This window comes from Dipodomys ordii, unplaced genomic scaffold (genome assembly GCF_000151885.1).
Source record: "Dipodomys ordii isolate 6190 unplaced genomic scaffold, Dord_2.0 Scaffold106, whole genome shotgun sequence".
Classification (NCBI taxonomy): Eukaryota; Metazoa; Chordata; class Mammalia; order Rodentia; family Heteromyidae; genus Dipodomys; species Dipodomys ordii.
This window is the reverse complement of record NW_012267322.1, coordinates 4,932,583-4,954,872: the sequence shown is the minus strand read 5'-3', so window position 1 is coordinate 4,954,872 and position 22,290 is coordinate 4,932,583. Positions and strand designations below refer to the sequence as shown.

Genomic DNA, 22,290 nt, shown 5'->3' with positions numbered 1-22,290 from the left:
CCTGAGTTCAAGTAAACAAACAATAGCAAGCTTTTCTGTAAGCATTATAATCTTCTATTTTTTTCTTGGCATGAGAGTTTCCATTGGAGTTGCACATGTTAGCCACTCTACCACTTGAGCCACACCTTTGCCCTTTTTGCTCTGGTTATTTTGGAGACAGGGTCTCCTTTTTTAACCAGACCAGCCTGAACCGCCATCCTTCTAATTTTAGACTCCAATGCAGCTGGAGTGGCAGGTGAGTACAGTCTCACCCAGCTACTTATTGAGATGGAGTCTCTGGAACATTTCTGCCCATGCTCCCTTGATCCTCCCAATCTCTGCCTCTCAAGTATCTAGGATTACAGATGTGAGGCACCTGCCCCTACCTACATATTAGAATCTTGATTTTTTCATAGGTACAGTAATTAATACTTTTTAAGTACGGTCTCTAAATTAATCATCAACACACAATCCAGATTAGATGGTCTAAATAGATATCCAAATAGATATTCTAAAATGTTGTTTTTGAAAATATAAAAATTTATCATCTAATTTACAAGAAACAAGGAGAAAAGGACATGCTGTATTCAATCAACAAAATTCAGATGCAATCAACAAAATAAGGATATAATTAACAAAATCCAGAATGTGGGAAAATGTACAGGACAAATGATTCAATTTCTTCATCAAGAAAATTGTTAGAAACAAAACAAAGAAAGAGCTATAGATTGGAAGATATTTGAAGTCTCATATTAATAACAAAATTTAAAAAGGAAAAAAGGAAGAGAAATTTATAATACTTATGAACTCAAATGTAATGTGTGGTCTTGTTTCTATAAAGACCTGAACATGTCAACTATAACTTTTTGTCATATTATTACAGTAGTTTGTATCACTTATCAATGTTTCCTTAGAAGTTAAAAATTAATTTCTGAAACATCAAATAGTAAGACCAACTTCACTACTTTCTGATAAAATTAAATATGTTAAATTCAGTCTATTATTTACCTCTGATACAAGAGGCTATATTTCTTCAAGCATTACTGTACATATTTCCATACTATGTTCAAAAAATATTAATAGCAACTCCAATGGTAGGTCTGAACTGCGGGAACTAAGCTGTTTCTCTTAAGAATAGAAAGAAATGTAAGCATGTCAACTAACCCCTTCCAAAATTTATCTATCAGATCCTTCCCCAGTTTGCCCTAAGCCTCTCTAGTTATATAGTCCAAGTTTAAATTTGTGAACTGGTGCCATCTGGTCTATCTTCTGGCTTCTTACTAGTGTTTTATTTCAGCTTAATATCTCTTTAGCAACTCCGTAATCAATTCTTAAATTAGCCTCATTCTTAATTGATAATATGCAAAAAAATGTTGATGGCAAAAGAAAATCTTACAAGATTCAATCTAAAAACAGACATGCATGCACACATAATATTATTTAAATGTGAAATAAATGGTACATGCATTAACAGCAGTTCAGATAAAAATACCAGGGAACTTTATCTCCTTGCAGGGAAAAGCAAACAGAATCTTAAGCAAATAGGGTAGGAAGTTGTAGTTGGGTGTGCTGGTGGTGCACACTTAAGAGAGGTAGGAGGACTGAGTTCAAATCCTGGTTGAAGTGAGGGCTTATTTAAAAAAAAAAAAAAAGCTGAGCATTCACCAGTGGCTCTTGACTGTAATCCTAACTACTCAGGATACTGATGAGTTCTGCGGGTCACAGTTGAAAGCCTACAAACAGCCAGAAATGGAGCTGTGGCTTGAGTGGTAGAGTGCTAGTATTGACAGAAAAAAAGCTCAGGGACAGCACCCAGGCCCTGAGTTCAAGCCCCAGAACCTGCAACAAAAAATCCAATACACCCCAGTCTAGATTTTCTTTCACAGGCAGGCTTTGACCCTCAACCCTCCAGATCTTACTATAAGAATCTCATAGATTTTCTTGCCTGGGCTGGCTTTCAGATCTTAGCCTCCAGAGAAGGTAGGATTATAGGTATGTGCCACAAGCACCTGGATATAAACATTCTTAAAATGCCAAAACTAGTACAGATTAACAGATTAGTGGTTGCCAAAACTCAAGAGGTAGGAGAGTAGAGTGGGAGGTTATGGCTACTATAGCACATTGCCAGGAACCTTGATGATGATGAAATTAAGCTACATCTTGATTACAATAGAACTGAAAGATGATAAATACATAAACCTAAAGTTGATAAAATTCCATAGAAATGCATGAGCCCTGGTTTCAGTTTTAAAAAAAGAATACGAATGGGCTGGGAATGTGGCTTAGTGATAGAGTGCTTGCTTAGCATGTATGAAGCCCTGGGTTCAATTCCTTAGTACCACAAACACAGAAAAAGCCACAAGTGGCCCTGTGGCTTAAGTGGTAGAGTGCTAGCCTTGTGCAAAAGAAGTTTAGAGCATTTCCCAGGTCCTGAGTTCAAGCTCCATGATTGGCAATAAATAAATAAAAATTTAAAAATATTTCTAGATATACAACCAATATAAATACAACATGCTAAGATTCAAACATGTAAAACTTTTCTGTAAGTTGTAAGTCAGAATGGTGGTTACACTTGGGGTAGTGATGGCTAGGCAAAAGGCCACATGACACTCCTGGAAGTGTCATAAAGGTGTGTATATGATCCATACCTCAGAAAGTTTGCAAACTGATCGCTTATATATTTCCTATATGTACATTATACTCAAAAGTTTACAAGATTGTAACTTGATGAGCACAGTGGTATAATCCCAGCACCAAGAAGGCTGAGAGAGAAAGATCAGCCTAAACTACATAGCTGAGACCTTCTTTTTAAAAAAGAAACAGGCCTGATGCTGGTGGCTCAGGCCTGTAATCCTAGTTACTCAGGAGGCTGAAATCTGAGGATCCCAGTTCAAAGCCAGCCCTGGCAGGAAAGTCTGTGAGATTCTTATCTCCAATTAACCAACAGAAAACTAGAAGTGGTACTGTGGCTCAAAGTGGAAAAGCATTAGTCTAATCTTGAGCAAAAGAGCTCAAGGACAGGGCCCAAGCCCAGAGTGCAAGCCCATGACTATCACCACCAATGACAACAACAAAACAGAGGTTATAAAGACTATTATTGAATTTTATTAGCATTGGTATAATGTAAGTACCTTAATTAGTGTAATGGTAGAAAGAGGTGATACAAAAGGAAGGAAAAAATTTAAACCCACAATCAAACGAGAATAAGACTGAAAGAGAATGTTTAAATCTGTATTCATTTTAGGTCTTTGTTTCTGAATAACATGGTCATCATGACCTCTCTCAAGTTTAATTTCCTATTCTCAAATACTTATTTACTTTTGATTTTATTTTTGGTGTCAGTACTGGGGCTTGAACTCAGGGTCCAAGCACCCTGAGCTTTTTTTGCTCCAGGATAGGGCTCTTCCACTTGACCCCCAGCTGTGTTTTACTTTTTATTCCAGCAGGACTAAACTACTTTCAAGGTTTTAGATATACTCTACTGAAAACTTTACTGTTCTACTTGTCTAGAATTCTTGCTATAGTTTAAGTCTGTCACCCAAACCTCATGTAGTAGAAAATTAATCCCTAGAGTCATATATTAGTGATATTTGATAAGTCAGACATTTGGAAGAGGACTGAGTTATGAAGAATGAATGCATTCATAGATGCATGGGTTCTCATAGGATTAGTTTTATTATGAAAACAAGTTCTTTGTGGCATGCTTGCTCTGTCTCACTCTCTGCTATATTATGATGAAGCAAAATGCCTTCCCTCATCAGATGCCAAAAAGATACCAGCACCTTGTCCTTGGACCTCCTCCAGTACTGTAAGCTATCTAAGTCACTATCTTTTGTAAATTACTTGGTGTCAAGAGTCTTCTTATAACACAAAAGTGATGCAACATTGTCCTTTCTCCAAAGTAGCCTACTAGCTGTCTACTCAGGCAATTAAAAAAAAAAAATCAGCCATTTGAGGCCAACCTGAGATAAAGAGTGAGTAAAATACTGACTGAAACAAAACTCGGGCTCAATCTCAGCATAAACAGATAAACAACATGGATCTCTAAATCCAGGTTTGTATCTTGATATCCTTTCCCCTAATCTCAAACAGGCTTTGAAGTCCTGTCTTATGACTATGTAAATTTCTAAACAAGTCTATTCCCAGATTTCTGGATGCTATACTCTCATTCAGCTACTTTCAAGAGTCCATGAAATAAACTGACACATTGAATTGAAACCCCTTTGTATAATTTTCTTTAGTTTAAAAAATTCCATGTAATATGTGCCTAGATCTCCTTAATCCCACAAAATTGCCTAATTGGCATATTTCTGTGTGATTGATTGGTATTTCCACCTCCCATGTCAACTTTTCTTCCTTATTTTAAAGGAACATTAAGCCCATGCAAAGACGTTAAACATCATTATCCATCAGGAAAACACAAAATTAAAACAGTGAAATGTCAATAAGCATTTGATCAAATAGCTAAAATTTAAAAGCCTGACAAAGTGTGTACACAAATCACCTCAGCACTCAAGAGACAAGAGGTAAGAGAACAGGATTCAAAGCCCAGCACAGGTGGCTGATGCCTGTAATCCAAGCAACTCAGGAGGCTGAGATCTGAGGGTGGTGGTTCAAGGGCGGGTGGGGGTGAGGGGGTCAATGAGATGCTTATCTCCAATTAATTAACCACCAGAAAACAGGAAGTGGCGCTGTGGCTCAAGTGGTAGAACACTAGCCTTGAGCTGAATAGCTCAGCTAAGGCACCCAGGCCAAGAGTTCAAAAGACTTACAATCAACCAAAAAAGAAAAAAGAAAAAGAAAAAAGGAGGGGAATGAAGCTTAAGACCCTAGGCTTGATCCACTTTTCTCCCCCCCCCACTCCATCCCAACACTAAATAAAAATCATTTTTTAAAATATTTTTTATTTAACGACCTTTTTTTTTGTTTATGTGGTATTGAGGAATTGAACCCATGGCCTTATGCATGGTAGGTAAGCACTCTACCACAAAGCCACAATCACAGTCCAAGAAATAATTTTTAAAAGATTGAGAATCTCAAGGATTGAGGGACACATGGAATCCTCATATACTGCTGGTAGGAACAAACAACTATAAGCATGTTACTACTGCCTTGATTAGTGCAAGCAGTTGTCTGTATATATTTGTCAGCACTACACACTTTAAAAGGCTGGTTTGGGGGCTTTTTTGGTTGTTGTTGTTTTTTGTTTGTTTTTCCAAGTCCTGGAACTTGAACTCAGGGCCTGGGCACTGTTCCTGAGCTTCAAGTGCTCAAGGCTAGCACTCTACCACTTCAGCAACAGCACCACTTCTGGTTTTTCTGTTCATGCGATGCTGAGAAATTGAACCCAGGACTTCACTCTACCACTAAACCACATTGGGCTTGGAATGTAATCCAGTGGTAGAGTACTTGCCTGATATATGTGAGGTCCTAGGTTTGATTCCTAGTACCTGAATAAAAAGAAAGAAAAGCCTGGTGCCAATAGCTCATGCCTATAACCCTAGCTACTCAGGTGGCTGACATTTGAGGATTGCAGTTCAAAGCTAGCCCAGGCAGGAAAGTCTGTCAGACTCTCATCTCCAATTAACCACCAGAAAACTGGAAGTGGCCCTGTGGCTCAAGTTGTAGGTGCTAGCCTTGAGCTGAAGAGTTCAGAGACAGGGCCCAGACCCAGGGATAAGACCCATGACCAACAAAACAAAACAAAAAAAATTTAATTGATTTTTCAAATACTTTCCAAGTAGATGTATATGTAACCGGATTAATTTTACCCTCACTAACCTATTTATAACAGTAATTAGCTATAATTATTTAACTATAAATTAAATCATACTACCTAGTTTCCATAATTTGTTAATTGAGAAAGTATTTGTTAAGAACTTACTACATGTAGCTACAACAACACTCTAGTTAATGAAGAATATAAGATTGAATGCTACCCACAAAAAAGCTAACCTTCTTACTACAGAAATAAGACTATATATGATATGCTTAATCTATGAGAAAAGGAAACAAAACAATCAGTGATCATATATTTGGAGGAAACATATCAATATAGATCAGACAAGACAAGTAATACCTAGAACTGTGTTCTCAAAGTTTACTCATTTTTATAATGCAGGAAAGAAAATATTCAAAGCAGGAATATAAACATAAGCAAAGGCCTAAGAAGCGAAATAAAATCTGTGTGCAGCAGATTTTACAAGCTATATTTAAAAAGGTTGTAAGACGATAAAATATTCACATTCACAGAAAATTCTGAGATGTTTCCTTGTATTTCCCACTTCTTAAAGCATAATGATAAAGTTAAACACACTCAAAACTTATTGTAAGAGCTTCAGTAGACTAGAGAAATAGAAAATGAAACAAAATAAACTGAATTGGGCAAAATTATAAGCACTTAGGTCATTTTGTTTCCCTGATAGTACAAAATAATTTTGTAGATTGAATAAGAAATTACATTATTGCCTACCTATCTCCACTACTCCAGACAGAAAGCAATATTGTAAATGGCTATAATCAGTAATCAGCAATTTATCCATCAATGTCTCAGAAGGCTCTAAGAATAAGTTTGAGTACCAAGGTGGACTACAAGTTTGGTTCTGTGGTAACTTGTTCTAATTATGGAGATAGGATGAGGAGGAAAACACAATTCAACATGGAACTTTTAGAATACATAAGAGTATTTTAATAAGATGTTAATATAATAAATACAACATCCAAGTATATCCTTGTAACACATACAAAAAACAAACATTAGATATAAGCATTTATCGCCTGTCATCCTGTAAGAGGTGGAATAATAGTCAACAAATGACTTAATGCCTCTGACAAAAGCCTATCAAAAATTTCACTACTTTAGCATTACTTAGTTTAATATAACCATCCAGGACAATATATTAAAACCAAATAAATAAACAAAGCAAATACTGGTACAAATAATGACTTGAAATTACTGAATAAAAACAGAACAAAATACGAACCAAATTATCTTTTTCTGTTGTTGTTGGTTGTGGGGCTTGAACTCTGGGGCCTGGGCACTGTCCCTGAGTTCGTTAGCTCAAGGTAAGTGCTCCAGCACTTGAGCCACAGTGCCATTTCCAGTCTTCTGGTGGTTAATTGGAGATAGGAGTCTCAGGGACTTTGCTGCCCAGGCTGGCTTTGAACCAGAATCCTCAAATCTCAACCTCCTAGGTAGCTAGGATTACAGGTCTGAGCCACCCAGCGCCCCACCCAAATTATCTTTTTAATACTGAAAAATAGCTTCAACAAAATAATAGCTGATCTAGTTGGCCCATGCCTGAGGTCCTAGCTACTCAGGTGAATGAGATCTGAGGATCCCAGTTCAAAGCCAGGCCAGGCAGAAAAGTGCCTGTGAGACTCCTATCTCCAATTAAGTACTCAAAAAAGGAACAAAACTAGAAGTGGAGCTGTGGATCAAAGTGATAGAGCACTAGCATTCAGCAAAGAGCTCAAGGACAGCACACATGCCCTGAGTTCAAGCCTCAATACCAACAAAAAAAAATTTTTTGGAGAGGAGGTCAGTCATGGGGCTTGAACTCTGGGCCTGGGCACTGTCCCTCAGTTGTTTAGCTCAAGGCTAGCGCTCTAACACTTGTGCCACAGCACCACTTCGTTTTTCTGGTGGTATATTGGAGATAATTTTGTAACTTGAATAAGAAATTACATTATTGCTTACCTATCTCCACTACTTCAGACAGAAAGCTTCCTGAGTAGCTAGGATTACAGGTGTGATTCACTGATGCCTGGCTCCAAAAATAAATAAATAAAAATTAAAAAAATTTAATTCTAAAGAAAACAATTACAAACCAAGTATCTAATAAAAGACTCATACCTAGAATGTATAAAGAATTCCTCTTGATGCCAGTGGCTCACACCTGTAATTCTAGCTACTCAGAAGGCTAAGATTTCAGGATCATGGTTCAAAGCCAGCCCTGGCAGGAAAGTCCCTGAGACTCTTATCCCCAGTTGCCCACCAGAGAACCAGATGTGTAGCTGTGGCTCAAAGTGGTATAATGCTAGTCTTGAGCAAAAGAGCTCAGTGGCAATACCTAGGCCCTGAGTTAAAGTGCCATAACCAACAACAATAAAAAAAAGAATTCCTATAACTCAGTTATAAAAAGACAATCCAATTTAAAAATGGCAAAAGAGGACTGGAGATTTAACTCTGGGGTAGAGCATTTATTTGGCATACATAAGGCTCAGGGTTTGGTCCCCAGCACCAAAATAAATAAAAGAATAGATATCTCCCAAAGTGAAGCTATATATGGCTACCACGCCCATGATAAGATTCTTGGCATCATTAGCTATCAAGGAAATGAGAATAAAGCTACAATACTGCAACTCATAAGATGGCTACAATAAATAAGAACAAATGTTGGCCAGGTGTTGGTGGCTTATGCTTGCAATCCTAGCTAATCAGGAGGCTGAGATCCAAGTATCAAGGTTCAAAGCCAGCTCAGGCAGGAAGGTCTATGATACTCTTATCTCCAATTAACCACCAAAACACCAGAAGTGGCACTGGGGCTCCAGTGGTAGAGCACTAGCCTTGAGCAAAACAAACTCAGAGACAGTGCACAGACACTGAGCTCAAGCCACAGGAGAAGGAAAAAAGGAGGGGGGAGGGGCAAGAATGGTGAAACTGGAAGGAACTCTTCACTTGTAGTAAAATGTAAAATGGTGGAATAAACTGGAAGGTTAAAAAAGAATTAGTATGACCTAGTAATCCTAGTCCTAGGTATAAACTCAAGAGAAATGAAAGCTGGGCGCCAGTGGCTCATGCTTATAAAATCCTAGCTACTCAGGAGGCTCAGATCTGAGGATTGCCATCCAAAGCCAGCCAAGGCAGGAAAAGTCGGTGAGACTCTTATCTCCAATAAACCACCAGAAAACCAGATGTGGTGCTGTGGCTCAAGTGGTAGAGCACTCGCCTTTAGCTGAAGAGCTGAGGGACAGAGCCTGGGCCCAGAATTCAAGCCCCATGACCAATGAGAGAGAGAGAAAGAGAAATGAAAATCTGTTTACAAATATTACACATACCATTCATAACAACCACAAAGTAGAAAAGATATACATAAACCATATAATATACACATACATAGATATATACACACATATCCATCCATCCATACATACATATCCATACATTTCCATACAATAGACAATCAAAAATGAAATGCCATTACATGTTGCAACATAAATGAGCCCTGAAAACATTATGCTAAGTGAAAGAAACCCATCATAAAAGACTACATACTGTAGGATTCTATTTATTTATACAGAATCAGCAAACTAATGGAGAAAAAGTAGACTGTTGATTGTCTAGAGTTTTGTGGTGACAGGAGAAAAAGAGTGACTGTTAATAGGAATAGGATTTCTTTGGGAGTAATGACAATGTCAAAATTGATACTGATGATAGCTGCACAACAGTGAAAATATGGAAAACAACTGAATTTTGTAAGGTGGTGAAGTGTACAGTGTGTGAATTACATCTACACAGACTGTTATTATAAAGAATAATGAATCTAATGCAATTTTGTTCTGTTTCTCTGAGGATTACACAATTGAAATGAGTTTACTCAATTATTATTATAAAATATTGTTATGGGAAATTTAAAAAATGGTGTCATTTTATTCTTTCAATACATTCTTTACTCATGTAAATACCAAGTAATTATTTGATGTCGGTATAATTTGTGGAGGGGAAGGGGAAATAGAAGTTTAAATAAGGATACAGGTGGACCCGTTGCAACAATGAGAAGTACAAGTTGTCATGTCGAAAATGAACTTTACAACTTTGGTGGGGAGGGGGATTGGGTGTGGGGGCGGGGGGAGGCTGGGAAGGGATGGGAAGGGGAAACAAAGGAGGAATCTACAATGCTTGATAAGAAATGTACGCATTATCCTGCCCATGTAATTGTAACCTCTCTGTACAGTATGTTCACAAATAAAATAAAATAAAATAAAGAAATTCCACAAAAAAAGAAATGCACTCATTATCTTGCCCATCTAATTGTAACCCCTCTGTACAGTATTTTCACAATAAAAAATAAATAAAAATTAAAAACTAAATAAATACCAAGTAATTTCCTTGTTAATGAAAAACCCATGACTTTTGTACTTAATCTTGAGATCCAACCAAAACTTATAACTTTAAGTTACCTAATTATATGGTAAAAATAAAACTGTATAAAACACCAAGATGAATTTCTTGGTGCTTGATCCTAAGTAGATCATAACATATTTCTTTTTCTTTTTTGTCAGTTGTGGGGCTTGAACGCAGGGCCTGGGCACTGTCCCTGAGCTTTTTTGCTCAAAGCTAGCACTCTACCACTTTGAGCTACAACTTTAATTCCAGTTTTCTGGTGGTTAATTGAAAATAAGAGTCTCATGGACTTTCTAGCCTGGGATGGCTTTACTCAATCCTGAGATCTCACTCTTCTAAGCAGTATTACACATGTGAGCCACTGAATCATGACATTTTTTCTTTCTAAGTTTGCTAAATAGAACCAGAAAGCATTGTTTATAGTATATTCCTGTTATATATCAATCCTGAAAGCCCTAGCATATATGTTAACATTTAATATATTCATTTATGTTTCAGTTCATTTTTCTTTTCATAATAACTAGATAACATTATCTCAGATGCAGATAAATAGACTATAGAAGGGACCCTGCCTATTATTTTTTTCTGGTGTGTGTGGGAGGGGGGGAAAGATTGCTGGGATTTGAACTGAAGGTCTTGAATTGACTAGGAAAGTGCTCTACCATTAAGCCACATTTCCAACCCTATTTTTGCTTTAGCATTTTTTTGAGATAGGGTCTGAACTTTTTACCAGGCTGGCCTCAGATGGTGATCTGTCCATATATGTTGCCCTCGTAGCAAAATGATGGACAAGTGGCATAGCTCAAATGATAGAGCACTAGCTGTGAGCAAGAAAGCCAAGAGAAAACCCCGAGTTCAAGCACTAGTACCAACACACACACACACACACACACACACACACACACAGCAAAGGAGATAGAAATTGGAGAGACACTGATGACAAATCTTGCTGGACATATTCGCAGATATTTGAACAGCACAGATGGAAAGTAATACATTTTTAAAACCAAAAGAAATATACAACACACAAACTGTTAAATTCCTGCATGTGCATTATGAAGCTCATTTGATGCAGAGAGGTACACAGTCATGTTATCAGTTGTGTTTAAATCACTGTGTCATCTGAGTATTTCCTTGACCTTAGTTTTATGAAAAATGCCTCAAAACAAGCAAAATAAATGTGCTTTTCTTAAAATAAAATTGAAGGGAAATTTTAGATTTGTTGCATGGCAGCCATCTTTAGCGCAATTTGGATGGTGTTATAGGAAATGCAGACATATACCATCACACCCAGCTTCAATAGTTATCTTTTGGTTATCTTTTTCTTTTTCACTTTGTCTTTTGCGAGAGAATCTCACTGTATTAACTCAGGCTATGTCATACAGACCAGTGACCTGAGATCTTTGCTTCCTGATTACTGAGATAACAGGTGTGTACCATCACGCCCAGCAGTAACTTATTTTCCATGCTTGTTTTTTATAAATCCATTGATTGTGACAATTACCTACTATATTTAACAGAAGAAAAATTATTACCATAAAGTATGATTTTTGTTGTTGATGGTAATTATGGGGCTTGAACTCAGGGCCTCTTTTGTGCTCAAGGCTAGAGTTTTACTACTTGAGCCACAGCGCCACTTCTGGCTTTTTCTGAGGAGTTTATAACAGATAAGAAGAGTCTGGCAGGCTGGCTTTGAACCATGATCCTCATATCTCAGCCTCCTGAGTAGCTAGGATTATAGGAGTGAGCCACCGGCGCCCAACTTAAGTACAACTTTTACATGGGCTTCATAAACCTGTCTTAAAGGTTTCTCTTTAATTTACAAGTAATTAGTATCTTTACATTCAAGAAATCAAAATTTAAGTTATTTTAAAAAGTAAGAGAGTTAGGCATCTATGGCTATGTACAGAATCCTAGCTACTCAAGAGGCTGAGACCTAAGTGTCAAGGTTCAAAGTCAGTCCAGGTAGACAAATCTGAGATACTTACCTACAATTACCTAGCACAAAAGCCAAAAGGAGGTATATGTCAAATAGTAGAACACCAGCTTTGAGTGGAAAAGCTAAGCAAGATCATGAGAGCCTGAGTTCAAGCCCCAGTACTGAGGGGGTTGGGGGAAAGAGAAGTGTCACACAGTACCCCATATACGTTATTTCCACTTTATAACTAAAACAAACACAAAAGATTTGGTGATACAGAACAGCAGAAAATATTTATCTGTCATAAAGAGTGTAGCTTAGGATGTTTTATTCTCCCAAAATTTCTTTGCTCTAAAAATTAGATGAAGAAAGCTAATATTTTCTGTGTATGTAATTTTATTTATTTATGATTGTCGGTCATGGGGCCTGAACTCTGGGCCTGGGTGCTGTCCCTCAGCTCTTCAACTCAAGGCTAGAGCTCTACCACTTGAGCCACAGAGCCACTTCCGGCTTTTTCTGCTTATGTGGTGCTGAGGAATTGAACCCAGGGCCTCATGCATGCAAAGCAAGCACTCTACCACTGAGCCACTTTCCTAGCCCCTGCGATTGTTGTTTTATACATACTAACAATTAGAAATATCTACAATAGCTTCCTCCCCTACCATGCGCCCTTCAAGATGCTTCTCTCAGCAACCAGGTTCTTTTCTTCTCTTATTTTTAAAAGTGGCAAAATTCTAGAGTCAAATATAGAAGTGATCTCAGCAATAATCACTATTTTTAACAATTGAGCCAGACATCAGGATAATCTAAGATGTTTGAAATTATATCTATAATCACCCCACTTGTGAAAAAAGATAAGGCAATGTTTCAAAATACTCTTTAAACATCTGATGGCTCACTGTAGTTTTCTAAAACTGAGTGATTTTTCATCCAGTAGATTAAAGAAAAGCATCTATTTAGATAAAAAGCATATGCCATTCTATTATTATTATTTTGGGGGGAGGGGGTCCGGTCGTGGGGCCTGAACTCTGGGCCTGGGTGCTGTCCCTCAGCTCTTCAGCTCAAGGCTAGCTCTACCACTTGAGCCACAGAGCCACTTCCGGCTTTTTTTTCTTTTTGTTTATGTGGTGCTGAGGAATCGAACTCAGGGCCTTATGCATGCAAGGCAAGCACTCTACCACTGAGTCACCTTCCCAGCCCCTCCATTATTTTTTTAATCTTTCAATTTCTATATGTAATAATGCTATTTCAAGTAAGAGAGCTAAAGAAACTTAACCAAAATAAGGAAGAACAACAACAATAAACACAGAGTTTTCATTCTGTTGATTCTAAGAAAGCAACATAATAATCTAAGAACATAAAGTAACATTTCAGGTGTAGAATATTCATAATAACCATCAGAACATGCCAGAAATTACATAGGCAAAATTTTTAATTCCTCTACTTGAATTTGCCATAAATTTCACTATTAAATCATCTGAACTTCATATATTTAGGATATATGATCTCAGTACCTATTTAGGATATATGATCTCATGACAATAATCACCATTATAATCCTAACATCCAATCTCTTCTCTTTACTACCACAATCAATGAAATCCAGTATCATTTTTAATGCTAAGAAATAATAGGAAAGTTGGTTATCAGACTTTGTTTCAAAGGTCAAGAAGGTATTTCAAACAGGCTACTCCAGAAATTTGGGGCATGTTTACTTTTTTTTAAGGACAAAGAAAATAAAGTTATAAAAGGTTCCTTATGATGGGTCTGAAAACAATTTTTCTTATGAGTTATATAGCTACATACTAGCAAGATACTATATTACCCTTCATCCCAATCTTAGGACAGTTCTTTTACTTCTTTAAGCCAAGAAAACACAAAACATGATGTAAAAATAATGACAGGAAAACAAAATTAAAAATTACAGTTCATAAGGTTTATGCTTTGCAATATCAATTCACAAAAAAGTGATTAATCAAACTATTCAGACATCTACATAGAAAGTTGGATAAATAACTTTCAAGTTCAACTAGTGGAGATTTTTTCCTATGGTCCTTCTGATTAACAAGCTTGATCTTCCAGTAGAGGGAGCAAAATCCCATACTTAAAAGTCACAAGGGATGGGTTTAAGTGCCTTTTAAGTACACCTAAGTACACCTTTAATACATCTACCTAGACATTTCAAAAAAAAAAGTATGTTTAAACTAGTATCTGAAATAGATTGAAATAAACCTAATGGGAAAATCGTAGACTTTATTTTTTTGAAATATCGTAAGCTTTCAAATAAAAAACTGGTCCTTAAATACTTCAAGAACCATGGTTCAAGAACACTGTCTACTTATTCTCACATATAACTAAGGTATTAAAGCATTTATTAAACAATGTAACAAAATTCCAGAGAAATATAAAATATCACATAAGATTTTATTATAAAATTAATGACACATTTATAGATTGCTTTATAGATTTGCTTTACAATTAACATACACAATAGATTGTAACTAAAACACATCCATGCAGTTCCATGCTCATTTATAGATTGGATTATTTCTTCTTTTTGCTAAAAAGAAAAAAAAGAAGAAAAGACAACTAATGACACAGCCTGGCACCAGTTGCTCACGCCTGTAATCCTACCAACTCAGAAGGCTGAGATCTGAGGATCACGATTCAAAGCTAGCCTGGGTAAGAAAAGGCCATGCGACTCTTATCACCAATAAAACCACTAGAAAACCGGAAATGCCGCTGTGGCTCAAGCAGTAGAGTGCTCACCTTGAGCTGAAGAGTGCAGGGACAGTGCCCAAGCCCAGAGTTCAAGCCCCACGACCGACAAAAAACAAAACAAAAAAACAACTAATGACACAATACAGAAAACTAAAGCATAACTGTACTATATCTGTTTTTTTCCATTTATATGCCTTAATGTTACTTTTTCTTTTAAAAGTATTATATAAATATTTACTAAGTACTTACCTATAAACTAGGCATAATCCTAAGCACTTTTATATGTTGTAACTGTTAATTCTTCCCAAATCCCTATTAGATTCTACACCTATTTCATATTTTAGAAATAAAGAATAAGAAACGCATAGAAATTGTGTGATTAGCTCAATGTCATGCAGCTAGTATGAGAAGCCAAAGATTCGTACCTACTTTGTCTAATACCAGAATCTGAACTGTTATCCTAATTTTAAATTGTGATTTTTCCCCATATCATTAGCCAAAATTTTCTCAGTGTTAACCTTCAGTTTTTTCAATATTTAAAATAATCCATCAAACACAGAAATAATAATAAACTATGCTGTTTCTAGCTGTCCCTTATAAACATAGGAAGATAAATATCTTTGAGTATATATATTTGCTATGTTTAGGATGCTATAATATTCCATTAAGTTGCTTTTAAAAATATTTTTACAGGGGCTAGGAAGGTGGCTCAGTGGTAGAGCACTTGCCTTGCATGCCTGAGGCCCTGGGTTTGATTCCTCAGCACCACATAAGCAAAAAAGAAAAAAGCCGGAAGTGGTGCTGTGGCTCAAGTGGTAAAGCGCTAGCCTTGAGCTGAAGAGCTGAGGGACAGCGCCCAGGCCCAGAGTTCAGGCCCCACGACCAGACCCCCAAAAAAAATTTTTTTTTTACAAATTATAAGAAACCCATGAAACTACCAATTTTACCAAAACTTTGACAGCACTGGCATTAAAATTAAAAATTTTTATTAAAGTTGTATATTGTACGAGTTTTGTTGAGGTTTATTTCTTTTGAATTTCATCCTATGTGCTTTAGCTAGTTATCAAATGAGATTGTATGCTAGTTAATTTATATGTGCCTTTATGGGGATATTAATACTATGTCCACTATATTTATAAAAATTTTCACCTATTTCCCAATTATTAAGGTTTTGTCCATTGTGGGGCTTGAACTCTGGGCCTGGGCACTATCCCTCAGCTCTTCAGCACAAGGCTAGCACTTTACCACTTGAGCCACAGTGCCTCTTCCAGTTTACTGGTAGTTAATTGGAGATAGAAGTCTCACGAACTTTCCTGCCAGGGCTGGTTTTGAACCATGATCCTCAGATCTCAGGCTCCTGAGTAGCTAGGACTACAGGTGTGAAACACTGGCAAACCACTTTAAGGTTTTATTTTTTATAAAACCTGTTAAAAGTAAATACAGCTGGGCACTGGTGGGCTCACACCTGTAATCCCAGCTAATCTTGAGGCTGAGATGTGAGGATCAGGGCTTGAAGCCAACCCAGCCAGGAAAGTCTATGCGACTCTTTTCTCCAATAAACTCTTTAGAAAAAGCCAGAAGTGACACTGCAGCTCAAGTGGTAGAGCACTAGCCTTGAGCAAAAGAAGTTCAGGGACAGTGTCCAGGCTCAGAGTTCAAGCCCCAGAACCGGCAAAAGCAATAAAATAGGTCTTAAAAACTTGTAATTTTCTAAACATAAAAGTTAATTTACTGCATTGAATACATCAATAAATCACTTTCATCAACTTAAAAAAAATAATATTGGAGAGCAAATCTAGGGCCTTCCACATGCTATAGGCAAACATTGAGCTATACATCCACAGCCTCTCAACATTTTTAAAGCAAGATCCAATACATATACTAATACAACGCTGAGACTAGGAAATCTTATTTATATAAAATTAACTCAATGAGTAAAAGCACATTTTAGCCCTAATTGATAAAGTTAAAAAAAAAGGACTACATACCTGTCGCTGTAAACACAGGCGATTTCTGTCATGTAAATGCTGATGATTAGGAAATGATGAATGCCAACTCCGAGCCTGATATTGCAACTGAGTATGAGCCATATCAGAAGGTCGTGCTATAAGATGGGAAGTAAAGTGTCGATCAAGGTCATGATCCAAAACATGATTTGAATTATCTTGTCCAAATGTTGTCTCATCAAATTGGGGAAGAAGACCCTCCTGAAGAAGTTCCTCTGAGTCAAGTCCTGTAAATGGCTCAGTATGAGATCCCATTTGATGAAGTAAATTCTCTTCTAAAGTTGAAAAACCATTGGTTTCTACATGATCACTGAAATGGCTCATTTGAGCTCCTGAGTCAACAGGATCTTGGAAGTTCATGTGCACAGGAGATAATTTTGAACTGCTATAATTACCCTGAGGATGTGATGAATGCAACATTTGGAAATTATTTGAATTCAATGATGCACTGGGGTTTAGGATATGCTGAGTGGATTCTTGCTTGATTCTCCTATGAGGCGAAAAGGAATTACTTCCAGTAAAATCAGATAAAGTCTGATTTGCATGATTAGGTGCAAGAACTGCAGAGGATTGAAGGAGACTGTTGGGTGATACATGATTACTGGGAAAGGAATAATGTGAAGAAAACTGCTGTGAATTGCTGACAGAACAAGAAGTCATATTTGGAGATGATCCATTAAAATTTCCGTCTTGATGACTGTTACACTTAAGGAAGTGTACTGAAGGATTTGATGTTTGAGAAAAATGAATTGAATGAGATGGTTGTGAAGCAGATGCATTAGTAATATGAGATGGGTGATTAACATTGACTCTATGTGGACCAGAAACATTAACATCTATAAAATTTTTAGATTGGCTAAGAGAGTTTTGCCCTGGATTAAGATTATTTCTGTTCTGTTGTGAGCGTAATGAAGTACACTGTGTTTGTTGTTCATTGGCCTGAAATAAGGCAAAGTCAGGGTGTGCCACAAAGCTTTTATTTTGATGCATAGAGTGTGAATGTCCTTGTTGGTGAAAAGGAGATCCATTTTGATTAGAAATGCTAGGAGCTGTCTGATGGCCCCACATTGGACTGCCATCTGCTACATCTGGAAACAAACCATTGGGTTGGTTTGGGGGGTGGATAGGAGAACAATTAAATTGAGAATGTGGAGATAACATATGTTCAGCTGGGCTTCCAAAAGATTGATTAACTTGGTGAAATTTCATTGAGTCAAACTGATTTAACTGTTCAAAATCAGTCATCTTCTGATGTGTTGGAGTACTTTGAACATGGTTCAATGAGTCTATGTGCAAAGGTTCAAATTCTGCACCCAAGTTCAATTCATCAACTAGTGAGACAGGTCCTGGTTGTACAAACGTATCATCTGACAATCCTTCTAAAGTCTCACCAAAAAGATTGGCATCATCAAAGAAGTCCATGATTGGATCTGTCATCTTCAAAATTAAGTAACAATTTGGGCTCTTAACTCCAAATGGAGTTTATTTAGCTTGTCTGTAGTAGATATTATTGGATCATTTCCAAAGGTCATCCGCTAACCCAAAACAGGCCAATGTTCATTACTGCTCTCCATAATGACATGTGGTGAAGTGTCAGAATCCTGGGGAAAAAAAGAAATGTAAATTTACTAATAAGTATTCATTAAACTTACATTTAAAAAACCTTAGGTACAGAATTTTTAATGAAATAATTAACTTCTAATAGCTCATTAATATTCTCTTCAAGGAAACAAAGGCTCCTGTAGTAGACAGAAATATATAGACTTAAAAGCAAAGGTGTAGGGGCTGGGAATGTGGCTCAGTGGTAAAGTGCTTGCCTAGCATGCATGAAGCCCTGGATTCGATTCCTCAGTACCACATAAACAGAAAAAGCCAGAAGTGGTGCAGTAGCTCAAGTGGTAGAGTATTAGCCTTGAGCCAAAGAAGCTCAGGGACAGTGCCCAGGCCCTCAAGCCCCAAGACTGGCAGGAAAAAAAAAGGCAATAATGTAGCCAGGAGCTGGTGGCTCAACCCTGTAATCTTAGCTACTCGGAGGCTAACATCTGAGGATCACGGTTTGAAGCCAGCTGGGTCAAGAAAGTTAGTGAAACTCTTATCTCCAATAAACTACTCAGAGAGAGTCGGAAATGGTGCTGTGGCTCAAGTGGTAGAGCACTAGCTTTAAGCACAAAGAGGCTCAGGGACAGTACCCATGCCCAGAGTTCAAGCTCTAAGACCAGACAAAAACAACAACAACAAAAATACCCCACATAATAATATATATACTTCATTCCAAGTATATATAGTGAGAAAAGAATATAAAATAAGCCTAGGAATAATATGCCATATGCTATATGCCCATGGAATAGTCATCGCCCCCAGGATGATACTAGGATGATAAAAAATAACTGATCTAAGCCACACACCAGTGGCTCACATCTGTAATCCTATATACTCAGGAGGTTGAGATCTAAGGATGGTGGTTCAAAGCCAGTATGGGCAGCAAAGTTGATGAGACTCTTATTTCCAATAAACTGCTCGAAAAAAAGGTCCTAAGTGGATCTTAGCTCAACTAGTAGAGTGCTATCCTCAAGCAAAAAAAAGGTCAAGGACAGTGCTCAGGCCGTGAGTTCAAGTCCCAGGACAGATACATATGTATACATGCACACACACACACACACACACACACACACACACACACACACACACATATCTCTGAAAGAGAATATGAACAATTAAATACTCCACGGATTATAATAAACTTTATATGTACTTTGATAAAAGTAAGCAACAGAGGAAAAGTATATAATGGAAAGAAAAAGAAAACAGACACCAATGCCTCATTATAATAAGATACACATTGCAATAAGCCTTAGTTATGAAACTAAGTACTAAGTGTGAACTGTGAGAAATGCCCATAAAACATCAAGTCAGTCTAAGTTATGTATTTCTGTTTGTAATATTTTGAAATAACTATGTAACCCAAACTGGCCTTCAGCTCTCAATTCTCCTACCTCTGCCTCTAGAGTGCCAGAATTATAGGCTTGTACCACAACATCTGGCATGAGTGCAATTTTAACTTATTACTTAATTAATCAAGTACTCCTGGACAACATCATCATATCCAAAACATCTACACATAAACTGTAAAAATTCCTTGCCCCCAGAATGAAGCTTTAAGTAGATGAGACTCTGAGTAGGGAAGGGAGTCTGCAATGAGAAAACATATATTAAAGAAAATATGGTAAATGTGCCTTAAGAGAGCTATAAACTCATTTATAAAGTGAATTATGAAGTAAGAGAGCATATTTTGCCGATTTTTTTATTTTGTAATTATTTTATTTTATTTTATTTTTTTTGCCAGTACTGCAGCTTGAATTAAGGGCCTGGGCACTGTCCCTGAGCTTCTTTTTCTCAAGACTAGCACTCTACCACAATGAGCCACAGCTCCACTTCTGGCTTTTTCTGCTTATTTGGTACTGAGGAATCAAACCCAGGGCTTCATGCATGCCAGAAAAGCACTCTATCACTAAACCACATTCCCAGCCCCAGAAAATGATTCTTTGAATAGGTAACATTTGGAAGAATCCTTATAAAAGGTTTAGAAGAGTAGACAATGAGTTCAGAAATAAAATCTGGCAGGAGTTAAGTACTGTGTAGGAAACAGTACTTCTCCCACTGGAAAAGATACACAAAGGGAAGAAAGTAGAAAGTAAATCAATGTAAAGTAAGTGGAGATATAGAAACTGGAATAATGATAATGTTGCCCATTAAAATACTATATCTGGCTAGGTGCTGGTAGCTCACATCTCTAATCCTAGCGACTCAGGAGGCTGGGATCTGAGGACTGTGGTTCAAAGCCAGCCCAGGCAGGAAAGGGTATGAGACTCTTATCTACAATTAACCCCCAGAAAACCAGAAGTGGAGCTGTGGCTCAAAGTGGCAGAGCACTAGCCTTGAATGAAAGAGCTCAAGGGCAGCACCCAAGCTCTAAATTCAAAACCCATGATGGAGGAAAAAAAAAGTTCTAGGGATTAGGGAGGTAGTTTAAAGATAGAAGATTGGCCTGTTACACTGGGTTGGATCCCAGCATCAAACAGAAAGAAAAAAAAGTTCTTTACTTTAAATCAATTTTCATCTTTGCCTTAAAAAGAAAGTATCCCCTTTGATAGTCAGATGCCAGTGGCTCATGCCTAGAATCCTATAATCCTAACTACTCGAGCCGCTGAGATCTGAGGATTGAGGTTCAAAGCTCAGGCAGGAAAGTCCATGAGTTTCTTATCTCCAAAGGGCTACCAAAAAGCCAGAAGCAGAGCTGTGTGTAGATCAAGTGGTAGAGCATTACCCTTGAGCACAAAAACTCAGGGACAGCACCCAGGCCCTGAGTTAAAGCTCCATGAGTGGCAAAAAAAGAAGTATCCACTTTGAGTCAGGTATTAGTCACTAGAATGTTCAAAGTTATTTCCAACTGAAGTCTCAGTTACTTGAGTTTCTTTTCAGCCTTTGTATCAAACCAAAACATTATGAGATAAATAAAAAATAAGTATAGCTATTATAAAACAAATGCTGGGAAGAAGTGTACTCATTACCTCACTCATGTAACTGTAACCCTATGTATAGTATCTTTACAATAAAAAATAAATAAATAAATAAAAATTAAAAAAAATAAAACAAATGCTGGGGAGGGGAGAATTGGTAGTTCACTTCTATAATCCCAGCACTGAAAAGGCTGAGGCCGAAGAATCATGAGTTTGCAGCCAGTTTTGCTCTACATAGGAAAACCTTGCCTACTTAAAAAAAAAAAAATGTATATGAGAATACAGCCGGGGCTGGGAAGGTGGCTCAGTGGTAGAGCGCTTGCCTTGTATGTATGAGGCCCTGGGTTTGATTCCTCAGCACCACATAAGCGAAAAGAGCCAGAAGTGGCGCTGTGGCTCAAGTGGTAGAGCGCTAGCCTTGAGCTGAAGAGCTGAGGGACAGCGCCCAGGCCCAGAGTTCAGGCCCCACGACCGGACCCCCCCCCAAAAAAAAGAATACAGCCATCTTTTCAAATGGATTAATGCCCACACATATTCCATCACTTCCTAAGGTCTTTAACCATTCCCTTGTAATTGCTTCTCTTCTTAACTTTGAGCATCAGCAGGTCTTCTCTACCTTAAGAAAACCATACAGACCAAATCATCCTATTTAGATCCTTATATTCAATGTTAAATATTGAAAACAAGTGATTTACTGCCTCCATTTTCTAACTACACATTAGCTTGTAAACCTCTTACACTTGGTAGTTTCTGCATCTATCTATCAATGGCAATTTACTAGACAGGGACTACCAGAATATCCACATTACAAGAGCACATGGATGCTCTCATAATTCCGGTCTTTGACCACTAAGAAAACACTTGCCATCAGTAATGGACATGACAATAAAGGATAAATACAAATGCTATTTTTCATATGAAATCCAGCAGTCTATGTATGACCATTCATCATATACCAATTAGGTTCTCAGTCTTTTTAGAATAAAAATTATGGTCAGGTGTGATGGCGGCATCTTGTAATTC

General features: G+C 37.4%; 1 protein-coding gene across 5 annotated transcripts in view; it reads right to left on the bottom strand.

Moving 5' to 3' along the window:
* Window positions 1-18,356, bottom strand: part of Chd9 (chromodomain helicase DNA binding protein 9) — a 130,657-nt gene extending 112,301 nt beyond the window's left edge. For all 5 annotated transcript variants that reach the window (XM_013027939.1, XM_013027941.1, XM_013027938.1 and 2 more), the window contains exon 1: window positions 16,733-18,356. In XM_013027939.1, coding sequence (XP_012883393.1) covers window positions 16,733-18,187 — 1,455 coding nt within the window. In that variant the 5' untranslated portion in view covers window positions 18,188-18,356. The remainder of the gene's footprint in view (window positions 1-16,732) is intronic.
* Between the last annotated feature and the right edge of the window lie 3,934 nt (window positions 18,357-22,290).